The sequence below is a fragment of the Globicephala melas genome, chromosome 19 (assembly GCF_963455315.2).
Source record: "Globicephala melas chromosome 19, mGloMel1.2, whole genome shotgun sequence".
Classification (NCBI taxonomy): domain Eukaryota; kingdom Metazoa; phylum Chordata; class Mammalia; order Artiodactyla; family Delphinidae; genus Globicephala; species Globicephala melas.
In genome coordinates, this window is record NC_083332.1 from 9,052,227 (window position 1) to 9,079,184 (window position 26,958).

A 26,958-nucleotide genomic window follows, 5' to 3' on the forward strand; every position below is an offset into this window, starting at 1 on the left:
CTGGGGAAGGCTTTCACGTTGGTGGCAGGCCATGTAGCAATGAGAGACATCTTGATGACTTCTTCTCTCACAGGAAATTGACGACCCTTCCAGCTTGAACCCAGGTCTGCAACAGCTGGGCTGGGTGTCTAGGACAGTGTGTATCGTTCAGCGTGGGGGGGGAACCCTTTTCTCAAATTAAACAGTCCATACCACTGGCGCCTATAAGAGACTCAACAGATACTTAGTTTGCTAAACTTTATTTTACAGCATATACATTTACATTTACTAATCATGGTGTCAATCTGTTAACACAACGAAGCCCTAATGGACCTGATTCTGAAATTAGGAGCTGGAGAGCTGGAGGCTTTCGTCCCCTTGAAAGGCCAATTCACTCCTGTTTTGTTTTGCTCGGACCCAAGGAAAACCGTGACGCGCGCAGGTGAAGAGCTACAAACGGAAACCACCTCCTTTCTTCCTGCATCCTCAGGCTCATCCAGGCTTTTGAAATGAATCGTCAACAAGAAATCTGTTTTCCAAGTTGAATCACCAACAACGTCTAACAACTGTTCACGTTCTTCATCACAAAAACTGAAGCCAGAAGAGAGACCCTAAAGCTCTCTCGGATAGAATATGAATTACTGTGCGCCGTATTGATACATCTACCATCACACAATTGAGCATCACAGCAGGACAAGAGGATGTGAATTACAAAGGGAAACTTCTTTCGGAGTGTTCTACGACAGGCCATGCGCAGGACCAACTTCTCCCACGTGGAACTTTTCCTATCAGTCACATTTACAAGAAATTCAATTATAGGCAAATAGGTGTTGGAATGGACGAATTGGACACCTGTACCAAAACAAGCTAACGGGTGAACACAAGGTCCTATTTTGATAGTCTCTGAGGTGACTTGTTTGACTTACGACACCTTCAAGTAGTCATCTTTCAGTTGCTGTTGTTTTTTAAATACATGAAAAAATAGATTCGGATTACTTCTTTAAGCACAGCTCGGGCTTCCCCGGGATACAATCTGGAAACCACTGAGCTCAGGGAACCCGCCCCTCCCCCGACTCCTGCACACCCAGGACACATGGCATTCTGGTCTAGTCAGAGAGCAGAAATTCACAGCCAAGTTTTAAAGAATGTTTTTCTCTCTCTTCCTAGAATGTGAGATTTGGTCTTCAGCCTCAAAAAGAGTTTGGGGGTATTGGATGGAATTAGAGCCAGGGAGCCAGGAAGGCCAGAGTCCTTTCCTACCCATTGCTCCCCCATGCTTCCTGCAAGGGTTTCACCCCAAATGGGAATCCAAGTCCCATTTTTATTAACAGGACCGAAAACCAAACACTTCAAGGCCTAAGTGGACAATCTTTTTTCCCCCCAAACCGATGCTTGGACCTTAACATCCTCTGGTTAGAGAACTGGAGGATAGATATCGCAGACCAGTAGCGGCAAGGAAGTCAGGTCTGCAGCAAAGATCTTCGCTTAACCTACCCGGTGGTCGAAGCAGAGAAAGGGAAGGAGGGAGCGAGCGGTCGCCCCGCCCTTTACAATGCCAGGCCCTGCAGAGGTTGGCTGAGTATCCAGAAAAGGAAGCAGGGGATGGGGGAGAAAGGCCGAACGTGAATGAACGTAACAGTGACCTTGCCCATGTGCCAAGGTGAACGTTTTAGAGTCTTCCCAATCTGCTTAGTGACTCTCCAACCTCTGAAGGCGAGTCTAGGAGGAGGTGAAAAAGCAGGCCTGGCAGAGAAAAAGCACAGGGGTACGCCTCCTTACCCTAATTCCTCCCACCTACATCTCACATACCATTTACCTCTGAGAGCTGGATCTCTACGAACTGGGTGGGTCCCTAAAACAGTGAAAAGTCGACGACAAGAGAAACATTGTTCCCCGCTTGGAACTTCTTCCTTGGTCTTTTTTCGACTGCTCAGGTGCAGACGGAAATCTAGGTTTTCTGGGTTCTGTGGATAAATTAGAACAGCTCGAGAGGGGAAGCAGGGAGAGGTGTCACTGGAAAGTTTTTTCACTTCCTTGGAACTTCTAAGTCCTTGAACATTTCCATCTCCCAAACAGGCCTCCAGAAAACTCCACCCTGAAAGCCACTTACTCTGACAAACAATATATAACCCCAAATGATTCAATTCTTACTGAGGGAGATGGAGCAGATGAAGTGTCAGATGACCGGAGAATACCACGGAGACACTCACCAACAAAAGATAGGTCAGTGGGTTTGCTCCGCCACCTCCTGTCCCCACAGGTATCCCCAGTGTTGGCCTCAGGGGCTCCTAGGAGGGGGGTCAGGGCTCCCAGCCTCTAAAACCTCAACTGGTGTGTCACCCACTCCCTCCACTGCACTGGGGTCCTCCTCAACGACCATTGGACCCTCTGTCCCCTTGGGTTCCTCCGTCCCCACCTGCCCGTGCTGTTCCTCCCCTTTCAGCCGCTTGTTGACACAACCCAAATGACTTCTGCTGTCATTCTCACCACTGGAGGCATGAGGAGAGCCTTGTGGCTTGGCCTTTGGACCCTGGGAGGTTGAGGCTGGTGGCTCAGCGGGCTGTGGGCTCTGAAGGGCCTTCTGATCCAACGCATCCCTTCTCGAGCCTTGCCCTTTCTTTGGAATCTCTGGCTTCTTCCTGGTGTTTTCTGAATCGACAAGGACATAAGAGACGGGGCCCAAGCTCACCCTCTTCTTCTTCCTCGTGGGAGCAGGGCTCTTTGCCGAGGCCCAGACCATGGTATTCTTCTTTTGTGGACCCTCTGGACCGCCGTCTTGGTCTGACTCAGAGGCAACTCCAGGGCTCGCAGCTTCTGCCTGGGCATCGTGGGGCGGGTTGCTGGGAGACTTCCAGGCACATTTCGCTAGGGCCTTCTTCAAAGCTGACCCCTCCCGCTTCACACAGGGCTTCCTGCTGCTCCTGATGTATTCTGACATCTCCATATTTTCAGCGTCATCAGCTTCCGGATCCTCCAACAAGGCCGAGCTGTGGGAATGGCTGCCTCTGGATTTCTTCCAGGGCACTGGTTCCTGCTTGGGAGTTTTTTTCTGCTTCTTTCTCCTGGGGAAAGTCTTAGCTCCAGCCTTTTGAACCAGAGGTTCAAGAGGGTCACCCTCATCTTCCACGTCATTCCAGCCGTCCAGGTTCTCCATCTTCAAGGCAGAGCCCACCTCTGCAGCCCACCCTGGCTCCTTCTTGACCTTCCTCGCTGTTGCCAAAGTCAAGGATGCCACTGCTTGGGCTTCAGCAACCTCTCGAGCCCTAGCTTCCTCCCGGCTGCGGATCTCGCCCTCCATGCAGAAGATGATTTGCACCACCGCCCCCAGAAGCACCCCCAAAGCTTCTGCCCAGTCCTCTGGGGGCTGATTCCGGTTCTGGGGTGGTGGGGACTGGCTGAGCTGCAGCAGGCGGACCACATCCTCCCGGGTGCGCCCCTCTGCAGCCAGGAATTCACTCAGGTTTTTTAAAAACTCAGCATCCTGGGTGGGGTCCCTACTGACCACTCTCCAGATGCCCCCCCTTCCTGGGAATTCCCGGGGTACGGCCCTCAGATTCACACCCTCGCCTACCTCAACGAGGGCAGCTTTGGCATTCTCTTCCCTCAAAAAAATCTTGTTGAGCACAAAGTATGGGCCCAGCGGGGAGAGGACCCCATTCAAGGTCTCCTCAATTTCCACTTGGCCACAGTCCTCCGGGATGCCTGTGACCAACAGGCACCTGTGGATGTCCACTTCCATCCCCCGGCACCAGTCCTCCAAAAGGTTCACCGCCATGGTCGTGGACACCTGGCAGCTCGATTCCCACGTGTGCTGAAGAGTCTACGACGTGGACCGGGGCTGCAGTGGTCCCTAAACAGCAATCCTGTAAGGTGACAGGAGAGGGAGGTCAAATTCCCGGGAACAAGGCCAGGCCCAGAGCTCTCAGCTGCCCCCTCCAAGGCTGGCCTGCAGGAGGCCTCGCGCTTTCCCAAGGTCTTCCTCCCCAAACCGGGCCCCGGGTGCTCACACGTGTCCTGGAATCGCCGAAAACCGCGAGCGGCCTCCCCGGGGCCTGGCTCTCGGCCAGCCCGTCAGGGAAGCGGCAGCCCCGCCTCTGACCGCCCAGACGGGCCAAGGAGAGGCCGCCGGGATGCAGCCGGCTTGCCAGGTGCCAGCTCGGGCCACGCCGGCACAGATGCTCTGGGCCAAGTGCCCGAGCCGACCGCGTCCGCCCCCGCTCGGACAGGGCGCGTCAGGTGGCGTCTCGCCTGGGTCCAGGCAGCTGCGCTGAGCCGAGGCCGGCGTCCCAGGGCGCGCTTGCGCACTTGCTCCCGCGTAGTACCCGCGGTCTCCATGGCAACCGGTGGTTGCAAGCTAGCGCGTGGGCTGTGCAACTGGGCCTGGGGAATCGCATGGGAGTGCGACTGTTCACCTATTCACCGAGCCCGAGGTCTGCATGTTCTCTGATTGCCCTCCCGGACCCGGTCTTTCCACCTTTCTCTACTCAACATGGGCCTCCGGGACGGGGGTGGGGGGTGCTGACTTCTGTGGCTGCACCAACTACCCTTCTTACCCTCAGCCTTCCTGTTGGGTTGAGCCAACAAGACTCCTAGGAGACAACAGAAAGCAGAGGGCGCGAGGAAACAGCAGCTTCAGTCCCCCTGAGTTCCCCTAATAAAAGCCACAGCTCTTGTTGAGAGCCTTCTAGGTTAGCTACAGTTCCTTGTTCCAGAAATTTCCAGAAGTTTCTAGAAACTTCTCGATTTTCCACCCCCTTCAAGCCTGGGGATAGTGCCTCACCTTTCCTTGCTGGTTTCCTCAACTCACTGCCTACAGGTAACACGTTTGTTAATAGTTAATGAAACAGTCCTCAGTGACTCAGGATGCGTTGCCATGTTTCCTGTCAGGCCCTCACTGATACATCTATCAATGTGGCTTCCTAACTGTGCGATCTTAAACAAGAAATTTGAGCTCTCTGAGCTCCTTCCTCTTCTTCACAATAGGAATACCAATAAAAACTTTCCTGATCTGGAAATTTTGAAGATTGGGGGAGATCACATATGAAAAATGCAGTGGGCCTGGGTATTCAACCAAAATCTGTTGTTTGGATTCCATTTTGGAATTGGCCTTTGCAAGACCAAATAGCCAGATATCCATTTCACTTTCCTCTCTGATATCCCTGAACTTGGGCATGATCAATATTTGTGTGATTGATTGCCCGAGTTGCCATCATAGTTTAGACATCATTCAAATTGCTAAATTTGAATATTCACATTCCAGTAAAGACTAACACTCTAGCTATAATTAAAGTTTTATTATTTTTTAAAATTTATTTATTTTATTTTTGGCTGTGTTGGGTCTTTGTTGCGGTGCACAGCCTTCTTATTGCGGTGGCTTCTCTTGTTGCGGAGCATGGGCTCTAGGTGCGTGGGCTTCAGTAGTTGTGGCGTGTGGACTCAGTAGTTATGGCTCGAGGGCTCTAGAGCGCAGGCTCAGTAGTTGTGGCACACGAGCTTAGTTGCTCCACGGCATGTGGGATCTTTCTGGACCAGGGCTCAAACCTGTGTCCCCTGCATTGGCAGGCAGATTCTTAAACACTGCGCCACCAGGGAAGCCCATAACTAGAGTTTTAAAATCTCAAGTGTTTAACGTGTTGAAATTCTATGAATCAGCTGAAGAATGAATGTATGTTACTAGCAGTGGTTTTAAAACGTTGCCATAAATTCTTTAACATTCCTTCTACAGAGAGGTGGGGATATATGTCCCCTCCTCTTGAATCTGAGCAGACTTGTAACTGCATTAACCAATAGAGAGTGTGGTAGAAAGGAAATGATTGAACCAATAGTATCATGGAAGGGAAGCTATGTGACTCCTCAGGCTAGGAGGCCATGCAACTTCTTTTTTTTTTTTTTTTTTTTTTTTTTTTGCGGTACACGGGCCTCTCACTGTTGTGGCCTCTCCCGTTGTGGAGCACAGGCTCCGGACGTGCGGGCTCAGCGGCCATGGCTCACGGGCCCAGCCACTCCGCAGCACGTGGGATCTTCGCGGACCGGGGCACGAACCCGTGTCCCCTGCATCGGCAGGCAGACTCTCAACCACTGCGCCACCAGGGAAGCCCCGCAACTTCTTCCTTGTTCATTGGGACAATCTCATCCTTGGATCTTTGAGCATCCAAGTAAGAAGTTCAACTATCCTCTGGCTGCCATGCTGTGAGGAAGCCCAAGCCACATGGAGAAGCCACATGTGTGTGCTCCAGTCAACGATTCCCAGCTGAGCCCAGCCTTCAAGTGATCTCAGTCCAGGCACCACACATGGGAGTAAAGAAACTTGTAGATGATTCTACCCCTCAACCACTTGAGTCACTCTCTAACCACTTACATCATCCCAGTTGAGGGCTAGACATGGCGTAGCAAAAACAAACCATCATTGCTTTACCCTGTGTAAATTCCTGACCCATAGAATCAGTGCGTATAACAAACAGTTGTTCTATGCCGCTAAGTTTGGGGATGGCTTATTATGCAGCAAGTGATAACAAGAAGATATTGCAAAAGTAGAATGCGTCTAGGATTGGTGATGATTGACATCACTTCAAAACATGCAGAGCCACGATCTTTGGTCCCTGAAAAGATTCCCCAAGGTAGCTTTTTCTAGCAGTGCACCGAGTTTCACTTCATGGGTTTGTTTCAATGATATACCATCATTACTATCAACAAGATCCTCCAGTTTCTCAGATGATGAGACAATAAATCTTCTACTCTAGTCAGTTACTTTTAGCAAGGAAGGAAAGGTTGATAGTTGGGTAAGTGTCACCATCAGCTGAGCTGGTCAAATATGTCTTGTTTCTTCTTCCTCCATTTAGTATCATAAAGTAGAGTCGCCAAAAGAGCAAGTTGTAGCTGACTTTGCTACAAGATTATACACCCAAACTTAAGAAGAAATTGCGTACTAAATTTAAAAGATAAAATTGCAATAAAAAATTTTGAATTTGATAGAATTTCAGATTTATTCTTTTATTCCCTAAAGTTCATTCTATGATGATGATTTTTGCCTGTGACCGAATACTCAGCATTCAACGTTTTATTTTAAAAAATGTGTATTTGGGGGCTTCCCTGGTGGTGCAGTGGTTAAGAATCCACCTGCCAATGCGGGGAGGCGGGTTTCATCCCTGATCCGGGAAGATCCCACGTGCCGCAGAGCAACTAAGCCTGTGCACCACAACTACTGAAGCCTGAGCACCTAGAGCCTGTGCTCTGCAACGAGAAGCCACCGCAATGAGAAGCCCGCACACCGCAACGAAGAGTAGACCCCGCTGGCCGCAACTAGAGAAAGCCCGTGAGCAGCAACGAAGATCCAATGCAGCCAAAAAATAAAATAAAATAAAATAAAAAATGTGAATTTGGAGCTTTCCTGGTGGCTCAGTGGTTAAGAATCCTCCTGCCAATGTGGGAGACATGGGTTCCATCCCTGACCCAGGAAGCTCCCACATGCCACGGAGGAACTAAGCCCATGTACCACAACTACTGAAGCCCGTGCACCTACAGCCCATGCTCCGCAGCAGGAGAAGCCACTGCAATAAGAAGCCTGCACACCGCAATGAAAAGTAGCCCCACTCTCCACAACTAGAGAAAGCCCACACACAGCAATGAAGACCCAGCGCAGCCAAAAATAAATAAATAAGTAAACAATGTGTATTTGGTCCTGACACATAGTAAACTGTTATTATTGTAAAGGCAAGAGTTCCAGGAGTCCTCCCACATGCCACGGAGGAACTAAGCCCATGTACCACAACTACTGAAGCCCATGCACCTACAGCCCATGCTCCGCAGCAGGAGAAGCCACTGCAATGAGAAGCCTGCACACCGCAACGAAAAGTAGCCCCGTTCTCCACAACTAGAGAAAGCCCACACACAGCAACGAAGACCCAGCGCAGCCAAAAATAAATAAATAAGTATACAATGTGTATTTGGTCCTGACACATAGTAAACTGTTACTATTGTAAAGGCAAGAGTTCCAGGAGTCCTCCCACTGTTTGTTTGTTTTTTGTTTTTTTTTTTGCGGTACGCAGGCCTCTCACTGTTGTGACCTCTCCCGTTGCGGAGCACAGGCTCCGGACGCGCAGGCTCAGCGGCCATGGCTCACGGGCCCAGCCGCTCCGCGGCATGTGGGATCCTCCCAGACCGGGGCATGAACCCGTGTCCCCTGCATCGGCAGGCGGACTCTCACCTACTGTGCCACCAGGGAAGCCCCACTCCCACTGTTGAGTGGAATTCTTCTTATACCATCTTTCCATTGACCTGGAGTTTGTTCTGGGATGGTTGAACCATTGGGTCCAGGAAAGTAACAAGAAGATTGGTAGCATAATGTCTACCAAATGGGATGTTCTTGTTAGAAGAGTGTAGCAAGTTGTACTAAAATCTAGTGGTAGCACAAGGGCGCTGTTGTAAATTTGCTGATGGAAAATGGATAAAATTAAAAGGGCAAAAAATGCCAAGTGTTGATGAGGAGAAGATTGACTGGAACTCTCATACGTGTAATACGTGTACACGTCCCGTGTATGTGTATTTTGGAAACGCTTTGGCTGTATCCACTAAAGGAAAGCAGATGCTAGCCCTACAACTTAGGAACCCCACGCCTAGCTATGTATGTACCCAACAGAAATGTGTTCACTAAAACTATAGACAAGGATATTCATTGCAGCATAGTTCCTAGTAGCCAAAATCTAGAAGCTACCCAAACACCAGTCAACAGAAGAGCAGATAAACTGTAGAATGTTCACACAATAAAATACTAAACAATTAGAATGAATGATCTACAATGACACGCAACAATATAAATGAATCCTGCAAAATCTTGAGCAAAAGAAACCAGATACACAAGAGCACATACTGTATCATACCATTTATATGAAGTACAAAAACAGGCAAAATTAACCATGTTTTTAGAAGTCGGGAGAGTTGTTTCCTGTGGAATGTCTAATGACTTGAAATGTGTCTCCCTCCCGCTCTGTTTCTTGTTCTGGTTGTCGGTTATAGGTGTGTTCCGATTGTGAAAATTCAACATGTTATATGCCTATGATATGTGCACTTTTCTGTAAATATTTCATACCAGTCTTCGCTGTTTTGCTGATGGATTAGATGTAGGGTGCAAGGTAAACTAAGCAAATATGACCCCAGGGTTTTGGAACGAGTAACTAGAAGGGGCATGACGGCACTTAGTTTTAAGTGCCGGGGAAGGTCTGATGGAGAACAGACTTGGGAAAGAAGGGAGAGGGTGAATCAGAAGTTTAGTTTGGGCCATGATGAATTTGAGATACTGTGTTGAGGGTCACAAGACCACCCTCAGTTTCAATGATTTGCTGGGAGTCTTCCTGGGACTCAGAAAAACGATTGTACTCACAATTATACTTTATTACAAGAAAAGGATACAGTTTAAAATCAGCAAAGGGAAAAGGTGCCTAAGGCAGAGTCTGGGAGAGACCAGGTGTCAGCTTCCAGTTATCCTCTCCCAGTGGAGTTACAGGGACAGCACTTACTTTTCCCAGCAACAGTGTGTGACAACACACACAGAGTATTGCCAGCCAGGGAAGCTCACCTGAGCCTTAGTGTCCAGGATTTTTTTTTTCTGGGTCAGTCATGTAGGCATGGAGCACACATGTGACTGACTTTAGTTACTCAGCCGTCAGCATCTCCAGAGGTCAAAGCGATGCTGCGTGGCACAAGGCCACCACCATAAATTGCATTATTAGTACAGGATCCTCTAAGGCTTAGAGGTTACCCAGGAGTCAGAGAAGGGCTAGTTGATGCTTTAAAAGGTATGGGGTTTGGACAACCCAGACCTGTTGAGTTAACTCTTCACTACACGGATGCCTGAGAGTGTTTCAGTCAGGGTTGAATCAGAGAAGCAGATTGAGTTAATTAAGCATTCCAAAATAGTAAAGAGATAAATAAATGCGTGAGAGAGAAAAACTTTAAATTTGTTATTTATATATGAGCAAACAAATATTTATAATTACATATACAATATACAATTATATGTATAGGTAATTATAAATATATATTTGTACATATGTATATATGCATGTGTATATATATGTCTGTGAGTGTGTATGTGTGTGTGTAAGTGGAATCAGCTGCCTGAAACTTCTCCCAACAGTGAAACACCGATGATTACCAGTGGATCTAAAAATAGTTTTGAAGCAACTTTGGTAGGAGTCCTGGCTGTGGTTTCCATGACAACACTTCCAACTGCAGTTTCCATGACAACGCGTCCATGCAGCCCCAACACTTTCACCCGTCTTGGCACTTTAGGGTTACCTTTGCATCCTCTTCCTCTCTGTTTCACCTTTAGGTTTTTATTTTGTCTTCTTGTGTACTTTAAATGAGAACACACAGAATTTCCGTGAATACTGAGGTCCAGGGGCTCTGGGCTCCCACCCAGATTTCCCCTCCTGAGTAAGTTGTAATAACCCACTGTGGTGGTTCTGTGACTCATCTGACTTGTTCTATCCGGTTTGTGCTGTGAGAGCTCCTTCTTGCTCCAGAGTTTCTTCAATTTGTACTTTCTAAAGGTCCTGTGACATGGCTTTCCCCGTCAATGCTAACCCCCAGACTGCTAACCTCAGCATCTGATGTGAGTCTGCACATATATTTCTCCATCTCATATAATCATTAAAAATACACAGACTATAGGGAATTCCCTGGTGGTCCAGTGGTTAGGCCTCCACGCTTCCACTGCAGAGGGAATTAAGATCCCACAAGCTGTGCAGTGTGGCCAAAAAAAAAAAAAAAATACACAGGCTATTTCCAAATACCCATATACTTTGAAAAAAATTATTGTTAAAATACTCCAGAAAAAACAAGAGGGTAGGGGGATAGAAGGAACAAGATTGGCTGTGAGTTGACCCTGAAAAAAAATTGTTATAGATGGAGGTAATTATACTATTCTCACTACTGTCGTTTACATTTTTTAATTTCCATGAATTTTTTTTTTAAGGAAAGAAAGAAAATGTCTTCTATCTTTGGTATTTTATTTTTCATTTTTCTTGCTAACAGAAAGAGTAAAATGCATCCCCACAGGATTTTATTGTTTTAATCCTAACTGTTCTCATAATATCTGGTACTACAACTTTTAAAAGGTAAAATTCATATTGTTAACTGGTTAGAAAGAGTCATCCTATCTGTCCTTGTTTTGTTGAAATATTTAACCAAATAAATATATACCCTGTTCTCTATTTAAATAATTATTCTCATAATTTTAGAAAACTGTCATTATTAAATATTTAGATATATGAAAAAAGGTATATACAATAATAGAATGAGTGCCTGCGTGCCAGTTTACCCACCACCCCACCCCCAGCTTAAGAACTGAATCATTTCCATGTTCATTTACATCTTTTTCAGCCATGATCTTCCACTATTCTCACCTTAGGATGTTTGTACTTGCTGTTCCCTATGTGGTTCCCTCCTTGCCCTTCAAGCCTTGGTCCAAATGTCACCTCCTCTAAGAAGCCTTACCAGATTCTACCTAACTGCAGGAGTTTCTCCTTCACACACACTCACAAAAATCACTATCACATCACGTTGGCTTATTAGTGTATCAGTTAGCATCGCTGCATAACAAACAATTCCCAAAGTGGTTTAAAGATAGTACATACACTATCTAAATTTGTACTCCCCATGACAACAGAAGCCCCCAAGGGTAGGCACCTTCCCTGTCTTTTTCACCATCAGATTCCCAGAATCTAGACAGTGTTCGCCATAGAGGGACATTTAATCATTCTTTACTGAATGAATAAATGACTGCATCCATTGACTGTCCTGGGTTGGAAATGGAGCTGGCCATTTGGACAACCACTGGAACTCTGAAGCCAGAGAGTGAGACACTCTCTTTAAAAATAAATAAATAAGACAAAAGAAAGAGGGTTGCCTCTGTCTGCAGTGCTGGGAAGGGAGCCAGAACAAAGGAGTGCTTATTCATCAGTGTAGACAGGTAAATAGTAAACTCCACAAGAGAGACGCCCGCCCTCCGCTGCCTTGGAGGGTGATTTTTTTTCTTGATGACAGTCAATGAGGCCAGTCAATCCAGGTGGCCATAAATCCTGTGGGTGGCCATTCCAGGGAAACTTTTCAACCTGTACTCTCTCTGCCTCTTCTCTCTAAGCTCAGGTCCCCCTAGTCAAATCAAGGTTGGAGTATTCACAGCTCAAGTCCCCTTCTCATCACCACCCTCCATTACTCTTCACATGTACATTTTCAAAAATCTCCACTGCTTGTTAACAGGCCTTACCACAAAAATTTACTTTTTATCCTGGCAAGCTTTCCCAGTGGATTTCTTGAATTCCCTCTCCTTGTTGGTCCAGCTAAAAGAACCATCAGATGGTCAGAGCCAAGGAGAGCCATCTTCTAGGACAACCCCTGCTGGCCTGACTGTAGTGCACGCTGAGACCCAGAGAAAGTGAGGGCCAGAGGTAGGGGGGTTGTAATCAGGAAGAATAAATCTGACTCCATACTGGATCTGTTTCTTTTATTTTAACCTTTGTATTTTATTGCTTTTGCTATAAGTTATTCACTAAAGGGCTGTTGCCTATAAGCTTAAAGTATACGTAATAGCCCATCTCCAGGAACTCTGTCTTCCATGCCTGAGCGTTAAGCTAAAGTACCTTTGTTTAGCTCACAGGAAACATCCTGACCAGACTTACCTGTGAATGGCTGCAGGAAGGAAGAAATTAACACATCCCCTCTGGAATCTGGCTGGAACCAGGAAATACAATAACTTATCACCTTTTATACTTTACCTCCTTACCTCCCCCTCTTTGTTTTATAGAAGAAACTAACATCCACCCCAGGCAAGGTGGTTCTTTGGGACACTAGTCCACCATCTTCTCAGTCTGCTGGCTTTCCAAATAAAGTTGCTATTTCTTGCCTCAACAATTCATCTCTCGACTTACTGACCCGTCATTCAGTAAGCAGTACAAGCTTAGACTTGGTAACAAGGTAACCTCAGGGATGGAGCTGAGCACTTGAATATGCCTAGGGACTCTTGTAATAATTATGATCATCACTAATATCATTGTTATATTAATATAATATAATATAAAATTACTATTATTATTATTAAGCATGGTTCTAGTACTGTTTATACAGCAGTGAACAAAACAGATAAAATCCATGAGCCTTGCAGATAGATGGAGTAGAGTCTTTCCAGACAAGGAAACAGCCAGTGCAAAGGCCCAGGGGCTGGAGATCGTGAGATGTCTGAGGAGCAGCAAGGAGCCTAGTGTGACTGGTGCAGAGGGAGGGAGGGGGAGAAGGTGGGAGTTGTGATCAGAGAGGGACTGAGATCTTGGGAGGACTTGGCTTTTTCTCAGAGGAACATGGGAGACACCATGGGGTTCTGAGCAGAGGTGTGATCTGATATGAATTTAACCCTCACAACAGGCACACGGACTAGAGATTATCAACCCATTATATAGATGAGGACACTGAGGCTCAGAAACCACACATCCAGTTTGTAGGGAGCCAGGATTTGGTGAGATTTTTTAAAAAATATTTTGGCCACACCATGTGGCATGTGGGATCTTAGTTCCCGGACCAGAGATCGAACCAGAGACCCCTGCAGTGGAAGCACGGAGTCTTAACCGCTGGACCACCAGAGAAGTCCCGGGAGTCAGGATTTGAACTTACATCTGTCTGGCTTGCTGTGTCCCTGACCAGGGACTTGGACCCCAAACAAAGAGGATAAGGGCAGCCTGGTGACCCTGGCTCTGGAACTGAGCAGAGTAGAGATCCACAGAGCTCCCTGAGTAGGGCTGGGCCTGGAAGAGACTGCCAGCTGCTCTCATCAGAGACCCTCCTCCTCTGTTCCATCACCTGCCCACCAGAGACCAAACCTCATGGCCAGTCCTAAGATATGTGATTATCCAAGAGCAGTTCTGGGGAGGATCTGGAATTTACCTTTCTTGTTCAGCTTGGATTCCTCCACTCACTGTAAGTTTTTCTGGAGTCTCACAGTGCCCTGGGCTTCTCCCTGCAAAGCCTTGGTCACACTTGACCTGGATCACACCTCCTTGTCCTTCAGGGCTCAGCTTCCTCCAAGAAGCCCTCCCTGACTGCCCAAGATGGGTCCAGCGCCCCCTTGAGGCTCCTTTGTCCCAACTCTGCACACTCTGGGTCATCACTGCCTGGAGATGGGTCTGTCTCCCCCACTGGATTGTGAATCCTGGGGGGGGGTCAGAGCTGGGGCTGTCATTGGTCACCTCTGTGTCCCCAGCACAGGCCGAACACAGAGGAAGGGCTTGGGAATATTTTTATTGGATGGATTTGCCATAAATTCTCCAAAGACACTAATGCAAGAGGGGAGGACGTTTAAAGTGATGGTCATCTTGGGTCAGGCTCATGACCTCAGAGCTGGGAAACCTTGAGCACATCACTCCATCTTTCTGAGCCTCAGCTTCTCTGTTTGCAAAATGGGGTGTTGGGAGGATTCTGGGGATGTTACATATGAATCTCAGGGCCTGGCACCTAGAACTCACTCAGCACATAGCTTTCATCACTATTATTATCCAAGATGGGGAAACGAATGGTTTTCTGGACAAGCACTTATTTTATCTTTTCCTAATTTGTGTGAGGGGGGCAAGTATGAATAAGTGTCTTAATCTGATTATAGAACACCAAAAAAGAGCAATAGATAGCTATTATGAAAGAACATACTGAAAAGAGGAAAAAAAAATCTCCCACAGGGCTTCCCTGGTGGCGCAGTGGTTGAGAGCCCGCCTGCCGGTGCAGGCGACACAGGTTCGTGCCCCGGTCCGGGAAGATCCTACATGCCGCGGCGCGGCTGGGCCCGTGAGCCATGGCCGCTGAGCCTGCGCGTCCGGAGCCTGTGCTCCGCAACGGGAGAGGCCACAGCAGTGAGAGACCCACATACCGCAACAAAAAAACCCCCAAAAAACAGAAGCAATATTGTAACAAATTCAATAAAGACTTTAAAAATGGTCCACGTCAAAATAAAAAAAAATTAAAAATAAAATAAAATACGGCCTCATGCTTCAATACCACGGAACTGGCAACTCTATCCCCTCCCAGGGCCATTCTGAGTTCTCTCTCTCTTCCTCTCTGGAAATAATCGACAAAACCTTGGGATTATGTGTTGGGGGGAGAGATGTGTTCTCATCTGAGCTGGGGCTCAGGTTACAGCCACCAGCTGCAGGTCCTGAACTTTCTCCTGACAAAAAAATACCCAGCAGCTGTCTCCACTCTCTAAAGGGAAGGAACAAGGTTCCAAGGGAGGAAACATAGCCAGGAAACTGGGAGGCCCCATGTTCTTTTCCTTTGCTTAAGTTATTTTTCCTGAAAATCAGCCACACAGCAAAATAATCTATACAGTAGGATTGCATGAATATAACATTCAAAACTAGTCAGATCTATAGTGTTGAGAGATGCATAGCTTGGTAATAAACATACATATCTATAGAAAAGCAAGGAAGTGTTTATCACAAAGCAGGGTATGATTTACCCTGGGGGGAGGGAGGAATTTGTGATGAGCAGGACACGTGGAGCTTCTGGACTGACCGTTTCTTGATGGGTCATAGGACCATGGAGTTTGCTATGTTTTTTGTTAAACTGTGTTTGGGGCACATGTCTGTATGCATGATACATGTTCCATGACTTTAAAAAATGTTTTTTACAAGCAGCTACTCATTCAGGTACAGCAATGGAATGAATGTTATGTCTACTTTCTAGAATGTTCCATGGATGAAAATCTGAACCCAGCGGTACAAGTGCGCATTTTAAAAAGACCAAATGCACAAAACAGTCAGGCGAAGCTTCTCTCGTTTATGTTGTGGACACTGATCATATTTCTTCCTGGTGTCTGGAAAGTGTCACATGGTGAGAATAGTCGTCTTGGCTGGTGACTAATCCTGCGTTTTTGTCTGAAGACTTTAACTAAAGGACAAAAGAGAATAAACTATTTTATTTATTTTTCTGAAATAAGATGTGTATTGTTGTCTTCAAATTCTTTGAATACTAAATTATATTTACGTTTGCCAAACATTATAAATATCTACTTGAAGATGGCAACACAGCAGAAAGACAACTGGTAAACCAAATTTAATAAACAACATGAAGAGAGGTAGATCATACTCCCTTGTGGGCCTGAAAGCTACCACATGGAGGGAAAAATCACATATCTTTGGGTGTGTCCTCTTACACTGTTGCTGGGAATGTAAATTGGTGCAGCCACTATAGATAAGAGTATGGAGGTTCCTTAAAAAACAAAAAATAGAGTTACCATATGATCCAGCAATCCCACTCTTGGGCATATATCTGGAGAAAATTCTAATTCCAAAAGATACATGCACCCCAATGTTCATAGCAGCACTATTTACAATAGCCAAGATGTGGAAGCCACCTAAATGTCCATCAACAGATGAATGGATAAAGAAGATATATATATAATGGAATATCACTCAGCCATAAAAAGAATGCTATTTGCAGCAAAATGGATGGACCCGGAGATTATCATATCAAGTGAAGCATGTGAGACAGAGAAAGACAAATATCATAAGATATCATTTATATGTGGAATCTAAAAAAAAATGATATAAATAAACTTATTTACAAAATAGAAATAGACTCACAGACATAGAAAACAAACTTATGGTTACCGGGGGGATAGCGGGAGGTGGGAGGGGGAGATAAATTAAGAGTTTGGGATTAACACATACACACTACTATGTATAAAAGAGATAAACAGGGCTTCCCTGGTGGCGCAGTGGCTGAGAGTCCGCCTGCCGATGCAGGGGACACGGGTTCGTGCCCCCTCCGGGAAGATCCTATATGCCGCGGAGCGGCTAGGCCCGTGAGCCATGGCCGCTGAGCCTGCGCGTCCGGAGCCTGTGCTCCGCAGTGGGAGAGGCCACAGCAGTGAGAGGCCCGCATACCGCCAAAAAAAAAAAAAAAAAAAAGAGATAAACAACAAAGACCTACTGTACAGCAAAGGGAACTATATTCAATGTTTTGTAATAACCTATAATGGAAAAGAATACATATATATGAATATATATATATGAATATTCATATATATATATGAATCACTTTGCTGTACACCTGAAGCTAACACAGCACTGTAAATTAGCTATACTTTCATTAAAAATGGTTTTTAAAAATGACATATATTTAAGCCCTAAATGCAAGGAATTGGGCTATGGAGGACATTAGGAGAGGGGTCGTGGTAATGAGGCACATACGTCTGACCCACGACTAGAGAGATTTTATTCCAACTGAAATAAGGTTTATGCAGGAATGAGGCCACCCTCCAGGGCCACCCACTCACACACCAGGAAGGTTTTGAGCTTAGAGGTTGAAGGAAAAAATGAATCATTTGTACATTTTTCTTTTTTTTTTTCCTGGCTAGAGCTGGCGTTTCCATTAAAATGCTCCGTGGCCGCCTCACCCTAGTTACTTGTTTTTGTTTTTTTTACCCTCAGTGTCATTTCTATAGACATTCTTTATCTAACGATGTAAGTAATATATGATTACTATAGAAAAGCCTCGATAAACATGGAAAAATGAGCCATCGTTTTGCCACGTATACACCATTTAAACATTTTGCTGTGGAACATTTTGCTTACTAAAGTTAGATTATTGGTTTTAATTCAAAGAACGTAGAAGCCTTTTGGGGACTTCCCCGGCAGTCCAGTGGTTAAGACTTTGCCTTCCAAGGCAGGGGGTGTGGGTTTGAGCCCTGGTAGGGGAGCTAAGATCCCACATGCCTCGGGGCCAAAAAACCAAAACATAAAACAGAAGCAACATTGTAACAGATTCAATAAAGACTTTAAAAATGGTCCACATCAAAAAAAAAAAAAAAAAATGGTCTACATCAAAAAAAAAATCTTAAAAAAAAAAAGAACGTAGGAGACTTCAAAGTAAGCCATATCAGTCTCCTCATGGCACATAAAAATAATTATTATTACTTTTAAAACAGCACCACCACCGACAGGGCCCAGGGCCGCCATATAGAATGAAAGGAAGCTTTGAGGGGGAATCAGGACTCCTGCGTTCTTCTCCTTCTCTGTCACCAACTTGCCCTGTGACCTTAGCAAGATCCTCCCCTTATCTGGCTTCAGCGTTTTGCCTCTGAAATTGGAGGATTGCAGTAGAAATGGTTCGAAGCCCTGGTCACACGTTAGGGTCACCTGGAGAGCTTTTCCAATTACGATGCCTACGCCCCATCCCAGACCAACAGGTCCAAACTCTCTGGGGATGTGGCCAGGGCATTCCGATTTTTAAAACGCTCCCCAGGGAATTCCAATGAGTAGCCAAGGTTAAGGATCACCATCCTGGGAGTTCTCTGGTGGCCTAGTGGTTAGGATTCCGGGCTTTCACTGCTGTGGCCCGAGTTCAGTCCCTGGTTGGGGAACTGAGATTCCCACAAGCCACACGGTGCAGCCAACAATAAATAAATACATGAAAAGAATCACCATCATCATCTTTTAATCATCCCTTATCTGGGGTTCTGAGTCAGTAGTTTCCAGGGAGGAGAGAACCCAGGCTACTGCAGCTGCTCCAAGGAACACATCTTGAGAATCACTGCCGTAGATGTTAGTTAACTCTCTCCCTGCTGTGACATCCTACAAGTTGATGAGTCTCTGGTCATTATAAACAAAACCGAGAAGGATTGGGAGTCTGGGATTAGCAGATGCCAACTACTTTATATAGGATGGATAAACAACAAGGTCCTACTATAAAGCACAGGGTACTATATTCAGTATCTTGCAATAAAACATCATGGAAAAGAGTAAGAAATAGAATACAGATACATGTATAACTGAGTCACTTTGCTGTACAGCAGAAATGAACATGACATTGTAAATCAAATATATGTCAATTAAAAACAAATGATTCCTGCATGACAACACGTTTTTAACAGTGAAGTCCTCTTGTGGTTGCCCCATAAAAGGTGGTTTTGTGGTTGGGTGGATCAAACACACCCCAAATCAGTTGGGATGTCGAGACTTATGATACCACAAGCACCAAGAGGGTAGGAAAAGGTTTCTTACTCACAGGATGGATCTTTCTGGAGAGTCCAGGGCAGGCACAAGGCAGTCTGGTGGCTTGAACAGAGTTGGAGTGAGTTGGGTCTTTACGGTAGGTGGGGCTGGGGGTTGTAAGCCTTGACCTTCACACCATTGTCAAGGACAGGAGGGAGCGGGCTTTTCTATGAGCTTTCCCAGACATGGGGCGGGTGATCTAAACGCTGTGGATGGTCAAACCTCAAAAAGAAAGTCGGGGGACTTCCCTGGAGGTCCAGTGGTTAGGACTCCACACTTTTACTGCGGAGGGCCCGGGTGGACCCCTGGTTGGGGAACTAAGACCCCGCACAATTGCGTGGCCTGGCCAAGTGGTTGGCGGGGAGTTGGCCCCTTTATGACAGAGGCGTTACACTGTGAGTACATTTATACATGATTACAAAATGTAAGTGGCACAAGGAACGGGCAGACCTTGCTCTGGGCTGGGTACTCTGAGTCCTCTGTGCTGAGGACTAAAACTTCACAGCGACCAGAGGGGAAAGGGCTGCATCCAGCATCACCCCATTTTCAGATGTGGAAGCTGAGGCCCATGGAGCTGAATGACTTGTCTAAGTTCACACAGCCTAGGAGTTCGGAGCTTAGCACTTGAACCCAGATCAGGCCTCCAGAGATTAGACTCTTGGCCATTCGTGCTGTTCTCTCTCTCTTTTTTTAAAAAAAATAATTGATTTATTTTTGGCTGTGTTGGGTCTTCATTGCTGCGCCCGGGCTTTCTCTAGTTGCGGTGAGCGGGCGCTACTCTTTGTTGCGGTGCGAGGGCTTCTCAGTGCGGTGGCTTCTCTTGTTGCGGAGCATGGGCTCTAGGCGCGTGGGCTTCGGCAGTTGTGGCTCACGGGCTTAGTTGCTCCGCGGCATGTGGGATCTTCCCAGACCAGGGCCCGAACTTGTGTCCCCTGCATTGGAAGGCAGGTTCTTAACCACTGTGCCACCAGGGAAGTCCCACGTGCTGTTCCCTTTTTTTTACAGGAACCCAATGAAAACAAAATCCTTTGTTCATCCATACACATATTTTCTCTTTTTTTGGTAATTCAGATGGTAATGCGCAAATGGTAACGTGCATCCAGGTCACCTCGGTTAAAATGCAGATCCTGAGGCAGTAGTTCTAGGCTGGCGCCTGGTGTCTGCTGTTTAACCAGCTCCCAGATGATGCAAAAGGAGATGGCAAGCACTGTTCTACACTTGCCATTTTCAGTAAACAATACTTTTGTTCTATCATCTATCCATGTATCCAATCCAACTTTTTTCTTTTTTTTTTTTTTTTTTTGTGGTACGCGGGCCTCTCACTGTTGTGGCCTCTCCCGTTGCGGAGCACAGGCTCCGGACGCGCAGGCTCAGCGGCCATGGCTCACGGGCCCAGCCGCTCCGCGGCACGTGGGATCTTCCCGGACCGGGGCACGAACCTGTGTCCCCTGCATCGGCAGGCGGACTCTCAACCACTGCACCACCAGGGAAGCCCCCTGACAACATCTTGATTTCAGACTTCCAGCCTCCAGAACTGTAAGCGAATACATTTCTGTTGTCTTAAGCCACCCAATTTATGACAGGTGGCCAGAGCCATTGCTTCTGTGATTGGCTGTGACCAGCACACCAGCTTCTGGTGGCCCCAGGTGGTCCTGGGCTTGTGGCAGCATCACCCCATCTCTGCCTCTGTCTTCACGTGGCTGTCTCCTCTGTGTCTCACCGTGCCCAAATTCCCGTCTCCTCCCTTTATAAAGACACCAGTCATATTGGATTTGGAGCCCATCTAGAGATCCTTAAAGGATTACAGCCGCAGGGCTTCCCTGGCGGCACAGAGGTTAAGAATCCGCCTGCCAATGCAGGGGACACAGGTTCAAGCCCTGGTCCAGGAAGATCTCACTTGCCGTGGAGCAACTAGGCCGGTGCACCACGACTACTGATCCTGTGCTCTAGAGCCTGCGAGCCACAACTACTGAGCCCATGTGCCACAACTACTGAAGCTCGCGCACCTAGAGCCTATGCTCCGCAACAAGAGAAGCCACCGCAGTGAGAAGCCCACGCACACTACTACGAAGAGTAGCCCCCGCTCACTGCAACTAGAGAAAGCCCGCGTGCAGCAACAAAGACCCAACGCAGCCATAAATAAATAAATGAAAAAAAACCAAAAAGAATTACATCCACAAACACCCTATTTCCAAACAACGTTGTGCTCCAAGGGACTGGGTGGATCTGAATTTTTTTTCCTTGGCCGCGCTGCGTGGCTTGCAGGATCTTAGTTTCCCAACCAGGGATCGAACTCTCGGCAGTGAAACCTCAGAACCCTAACCACTGGGCCGCTAGGGAACTCCCTGGACCTGAATTTTTAAAAGACACTCTTCAACCCAATACACCGCCTTAAGCAGAAAAGGCTTTGTTGGAAGTTTCAGAAGTGGGCTCAGAGAGACTCTGACAGCTTGACAAGAAGAGGATCATCCTACAATTTTTCTTTTAAAAAGTAGTTCTGCTTAATTTCCTTCTGCACACACATCACTTTACATGACTGGATAAACATAATCGCATAGGTGGTGACCCTTTGTGCCCTTTGTGGTTTAGATCCACCCCCCACCCCACCCCATTCCCCTATAAATGCCCCTTTTCCCTGCATAACCAGGTTAACTAGTGACTTGTGTACTTATTGAGCACTTACTGTGGGCCAGGAGCTACTAGAAGCCCTTTACATGTCTCCCAGTCACCCTGCAAGGCAGATACTATTATCTCCATTTTACAGATGAGGAAACTGAGGCCCAGAGAGGTCACCTGAGTTCACACAAGTCACAGAGCCAAGATTTGGCTACGCTGTAACCCTCACCTTTATAGCCTGACACAGCCGTTCACATTTTCTCATTGTTCATGGACTCATAGAGATACAGAGATTATTTGCAGTATTTTATTTTTGACAAAAAAAAAAAAAAAAAGGAAATCCTATGACATACAACTTTTCTTGCCTCTCTCTGTGCTTACTCCAAAGGACCCCAGTCCATACATTCCGGGTGCATAAGACACCAGCGTGGTGTTGCACCATCATTTTCAGCCACTCTCCCAGCAATGGCATTTCCGGTGTTTCTGATGTTCTGCCCACGCAGGTAAGCCACCCTGAGGCTTGAAACCCAAGCCCCAGGCCAGCCTGCACTGCACTAGAAATCCTCACTTTTTTCTGAGCCTACTAATTGTCTTGTGCACATCAGTGATTGTCTTTATTTGTCGCGTGTACTCCAGTCTTCCTTCCTTAAATGTAACTGGTCAAATTAGACCACTGTTTAGTGGTGTGTTCAGAATGTTTGGACACATCTTCTTCTTTTTTTTTTTTTTTTGGCCGCACGGTTTGTGGGATCTCAGTTCCCCCGCCAGGGACGGAACCCGGGCCATGGCAGTGAAAGTGCTGAGTCCTAACCACCAGACCACCAGGGAACTCCCGGGCACATCTTCATTTTTTAATGAACTAGGGGACTTTTTAAAAACTGCGATGTGATTCTGACTTTTCTAGGGGGTTAGAGGTATCCTGAAGAGTTTGCCTGAGCCTTGGTGTCTATGTTTTTGTTTTTTGTTTTTGTTTTTGTTTTTTAAAGAAGATGTTGGTGGGTAGGAGTTTATTAATTAATTTATTTATTTTTGCTGTGTTGGGTCTTCGTTTCTGTGCGAGGGCTTTCTCCAGTTGCGGAGGGTGGGGCCACTCTTCATCGCGGTGCGCGGGCCTCTCACTGTCGCGGCCTCTCTTGTTGCGGAGCACAAGCTCCAGACGTGCAGGCTCAGTACTTGTGGCTCACGGGCCTAGTTGCTCCGCGGCATGTGGGATCCTCCCAGACCAGGGCTCGAACCCGTGTCCCCTGCATTAGCAGGCAGATTCTCAACCACTGCGCCACCAGGGAAACCCTGTCTATGGTTTTTATTGGGGATTGGTCACGTAAGTCTGGTTACTCAGTCTCCAGCCCCTCCAGGGATCAAACTCAGCAGCCTGGCCCAAACCCCCCCATGAACAAAAACAGGCATTCAGCATAAATCGCGTTGTTAGCATAGACTCTCTGCCCCAAGGCCCCAGGGGAAACAAAGACATTCTTATCAGGCAGTACATTCCAAGGGCTTAGAAGTTCCCTCCCAGGAGGCCAGTTCTTTTTTTTGAAAGTGCACAGGCCAAGCCCACTGAGTTAACCCCTTACCGCACAGGGACCATCTCTGGAGCCTACAGAGAGGAGGCTTGAGTGCCAGGATTGGAGGGAGGGAAACTGCTGGCCACAGACTCAGGAGGCCTCACCTATTTGGGAATCTGCAAGGTGGGAGGGTGTGGGAGAAGCAGAGATGGGGAGAGACCCTGGGAGGAGTTCAGGGAGCTGGGATCGGGGACCGCTGCCCCAAGGAGCTCAGAGAGGAACTCATGCTATAGCAGTTTCTGGTAAACCCTGCTCAAAGCCAGCTGAGTGTCCTTTTGTGCCTTGGTCACATGAACAGACCCACCCTTGTTAATCTTGAAACTGTTCTCCCTGAGGAGACTGTTTACTCCCTCCCTCACACCTACACACCCACAATCACAAACACACACAGGCATTCACACAGCCACAGACATGCAGACACACACCAAGGCATAAAGACTCATTCACGAATTCACAAACCATTACCCACCTTTTAAAACACCAGGCACCTGCTAGGACTTTCAATACAATGTTAAATAGATATGGGGAGATTGGGCATGTTGCCTTGTTCACAATCCTGGGAGGAAACACTTCAATCAAGTATGATGAAGTTTATGATATAGTATTTTGTTTTATCAGATGCCCTTTATCTGGTTGAAGAAAAATAAAATGGAATAGAATAAAATAAAATAAATAAAAAATGAAATGAAATGAAATAATATACCATGCACCAACACCCATCAGCCCAGATACACACACACACACACACACACACACACACACACACACACACGAGCCTACAATCAACACAGGTCTATACATACACCCACACAGTTCTCTGGGTAGACATACACACCCACTCATACACACACTCACAAACACACATTCACATGGACACATGCACCCACATACACCTAATGGTTGAGACACAAACACACGCTGGCATCCACACTGGGGCACTGACGTATGCACACGCAGTTTCACCCACCACAAACATGTGCAAACACACACTCAGAGACACACTTGTCAAATCACACACAAGGTTCTCATCTTCACACCCCCTCTGAGTAGCCCTGAGACTGGACAAATTTGTCCCTTACTGAGTGTCTGTCCCTCCTTTGAGTGGACACAGGCTTCTCTGCCCTGCCATCCTGTGTCCCCGGCATGAGGATCCAGTGAGACCCCCAAGGTGGGAGGTCCCTTGGGTAACCTGAGACAGGGCTTTCACTATTACTTTTAATCCAAGGGGGCTTCAAATGTCACCAGCAGGGCCCAGTCCCCAAATGCAGTCTGTTGGTGCCTTCCAGGCTGTGGTTTCAAATGTGCCAAGATTTTCAGGGAAGAAGCCCCAGAACTGGAGTTTTGACTCCAAACCAGCACTTATCTGGACTGACCTAGCCGCCATTCAACTATCACCACGGAGAAAAACAGTGAATCACAGACGTGGAGGGGATAGATACCACCCTGTGACAGGTGAAGACCTCCTGAGTCCCCCACCCCAGGGCCCAGGGTGGTGTGACAGGAAAAGAGGAAATCGTTGGGGGGGATAAGATGAAGAGGGATTTCTGGAAGAGAGATTTGGAGCCTGACTCACCCCTGGCACTGCCAATTATAAGCTGTGTGACCCTGGGCTGATTACTTAACCTCTCTGGGCCTCCACTTACTCATCTGAAAGGGGGATCATAATAGAGCTTTCCTCTCAGTTCAGATGTAAGGATTGAAGAAGATACTGTGTCAGTGTATCAGGGGCTGAGAACCGCTACCCTAGGGTTCCAGGGGAGATTCCGACCCCACAGCAGGCGTTCTCAAACGGGTCGTGCATCAGAATCACCTGGAGAGCCTTTTAAAACACAGATTGTTGGGCACCTCCCTCAGGGTTTCTGATTCTGTAGGTTGGAGGCTGGCCCGAGAATATGCATTTCTAAGTTGATGCAGCTGACCTCAGGATCTTACTTTGAGAACCACTGCCCTAGAGGAAAGTCCACTTTCTGCAGCCTGGCGTTCAAAACACAGGCGGAGGGACTTCCCTTGGGGTGCAGTGGTTAAGAATCTGCCTGCCAACGAAGGGGACATGGGTTTGAGCTGGGAAGATCCCACATGCCCCAGAGCAACTAAGCCCATGTGCCACAACTACTGAGCCTTCGCTCTAGAGCCCGTGAGCTACAACTACTGGGCTGCATGCCACAACTACTGCATCCCCCGTGCCTAGAGCCTGTGCTCTGCAACAAGGAGTAGCCCCTGCCCGCGCACAGCAACGAAGACCCAACACAGGCAAAAAATTAATTAATTAATTAATTAATTAATTAATTAACGAAACAAAACACAGGCGGAGCTTTGGAGCTTAAGACGGCAGGCTAGTGCTCCGCACACCTTGAGCGCTCAGGAAACGCATCAACCTCATGATTTTAACCGTCAGTCCTAGAGCGCCTCCTGGTGGGGACCGTGGGCGCACCCTGAGAGCCACCGCGGGCGCGACTTTAACCATCGGTCTTGGAGCGCCACCTGGTGGATAATCGGGCTACGGCAACTTGCCTGAGTTGACACCGTCTCCGCAGGCCTAGACGAAGGAGAGGCGGGGCGTCCTGTGTGAGGGGCGGGGCCAGCAATGAGGAAGGCGGGGCCTTGTGGGCATAAGGCTTTGGGGAACCTGATGGCAGGAAAGGGGGGTTCTTTTCTGTTCTTGGAGTCCTGGCTTCTCACTCCGGCTCTTCTAGGACCAAGTCACATCCCTAGGAGTCTCAGGGCGCCCCCGTCTGTTTGATCCGGTCAAGGGTCGGGACAGTGCCTCTTCGAGGTCCGAGCCTGGGGCACGCTCCCGGCCTATCTGCACGCCGCGACCTGCCCCCTACCCCAGGGACCTCTGCAAGCAAGGAATCCTGGCACCAGAGGGGTCAGGGGTTACATGTGAATAAATCCCGATCACTACGGCCCGGCTCGGGCCTTTTGCACCAGCTGTTCCTGCCTCCTGAGTGCGGTTCCCTCCTGCATCCTCCGGCCTCACACCTCCCCTCCTTCGGGTCTTTGCTCAGAAGCCACCTACATTTTTAGTGAGGGCTTCTCTGAACAACCTTAACTAGGTCATGACCGCGAACCCTCTCCCGCCCCAGCTTCCTCAGGCCCCTGCCCTCCTGATTTTTCTGCTCTGCAGTCACCACAGCACAGGGGAGAAGCTTGTACTTGTCTAGGAAGCTTATGATTTGTCCCCCGATGACGCTCCGCGAGGGTCTGTGCTTGTCCGTCCCGCTTCCTGCCGCAGCCCCGGCGGGGCCTGGATCCGCGGCTCCCTCGGGCCTTTCCCGGGACGCCGCCTTCTTTTCCCGCCAGAGGCCGCCGCGTCTCCTCCGTCCTCCTCGGGGCCCGCGGCAGCTCCGGGGCTTCCCTCTCGGGGACCAACCCGCTGCTGCAGGGCCTCTGCGGGCTCCGCGCGCCGCGCTGTCCAGGCGGGAGCGTAAGACTTTGACGCGCGGAGACGGCGGGAGACGCTCCTCCCCGCGCCCCCTCGGCTGGCTCCCACCCCCGCGTAGCGTTCTAGCACCTTCCTCGCCCGGCGCATCTGGGCTCGGGTTGCCAAGTCCGCGCGGTTCACACCGTCCGTCAGTCACTCAACAACTAGAATCTGCGCGGCCACGTGGGCGGGCACCGTGACGGCACTGGAGACGCGGCGAGGGCCGGGGGGACCCGACGGACCTCAGAGCCGCCCTGGCCGCCGCGCGGAGCCTGAGCGGCTCTGCTGCCCTTCCCCCCTCGCAGAGGCCCCTCGGCCTCAGCCACCGTCCCGAGTCCTCTGC

The 26,958-nt window shown here is 48.0% G+C and overlaps 1 protein-coding gene across 2 annotated transcripts; it reads right to left on the reverse strand.

The window, feature by feature from the left end:
* Positions 1 to 251: 251 nt before the first annotated feature.
* Positions 252 to 26,441, reverse strand: PNMA8A (PNMA family member 8A). 2 transcript variants are annotated; one of them, XM_060289512.1, is made up of 2 exons: positions 26,348 to 26,441; positions 252 to 3,842 (listed from the first exon to the last, which is right to left on the reverse strand). In XM_060289512.1, the coding sequence occupies exon 2, from the start codon at positions 3,752 to 3,754 to the stop codon at positions 2,258 to 2,260; it is 1,497 nt and encodes a 498-aa protein (XP_060145495.1). In that variant the 5' UTR covers positions 3,755 to 3,842; positions 26,348 to 26,441; the 3' UTR covers positions 252 to 2,257. The 2 variants fall into 2 exon arrangements, with proteins under 2 accessions (XP_060145495.1, XP_060145494.1); XM_060289511.1 differs by lacking the exon at positions 26,348 to 26,441 and adding an exon at positions 3,987 to 4,263.
* Positions 26,442 to 26,958: the final 517 nt, after the last annotated feature.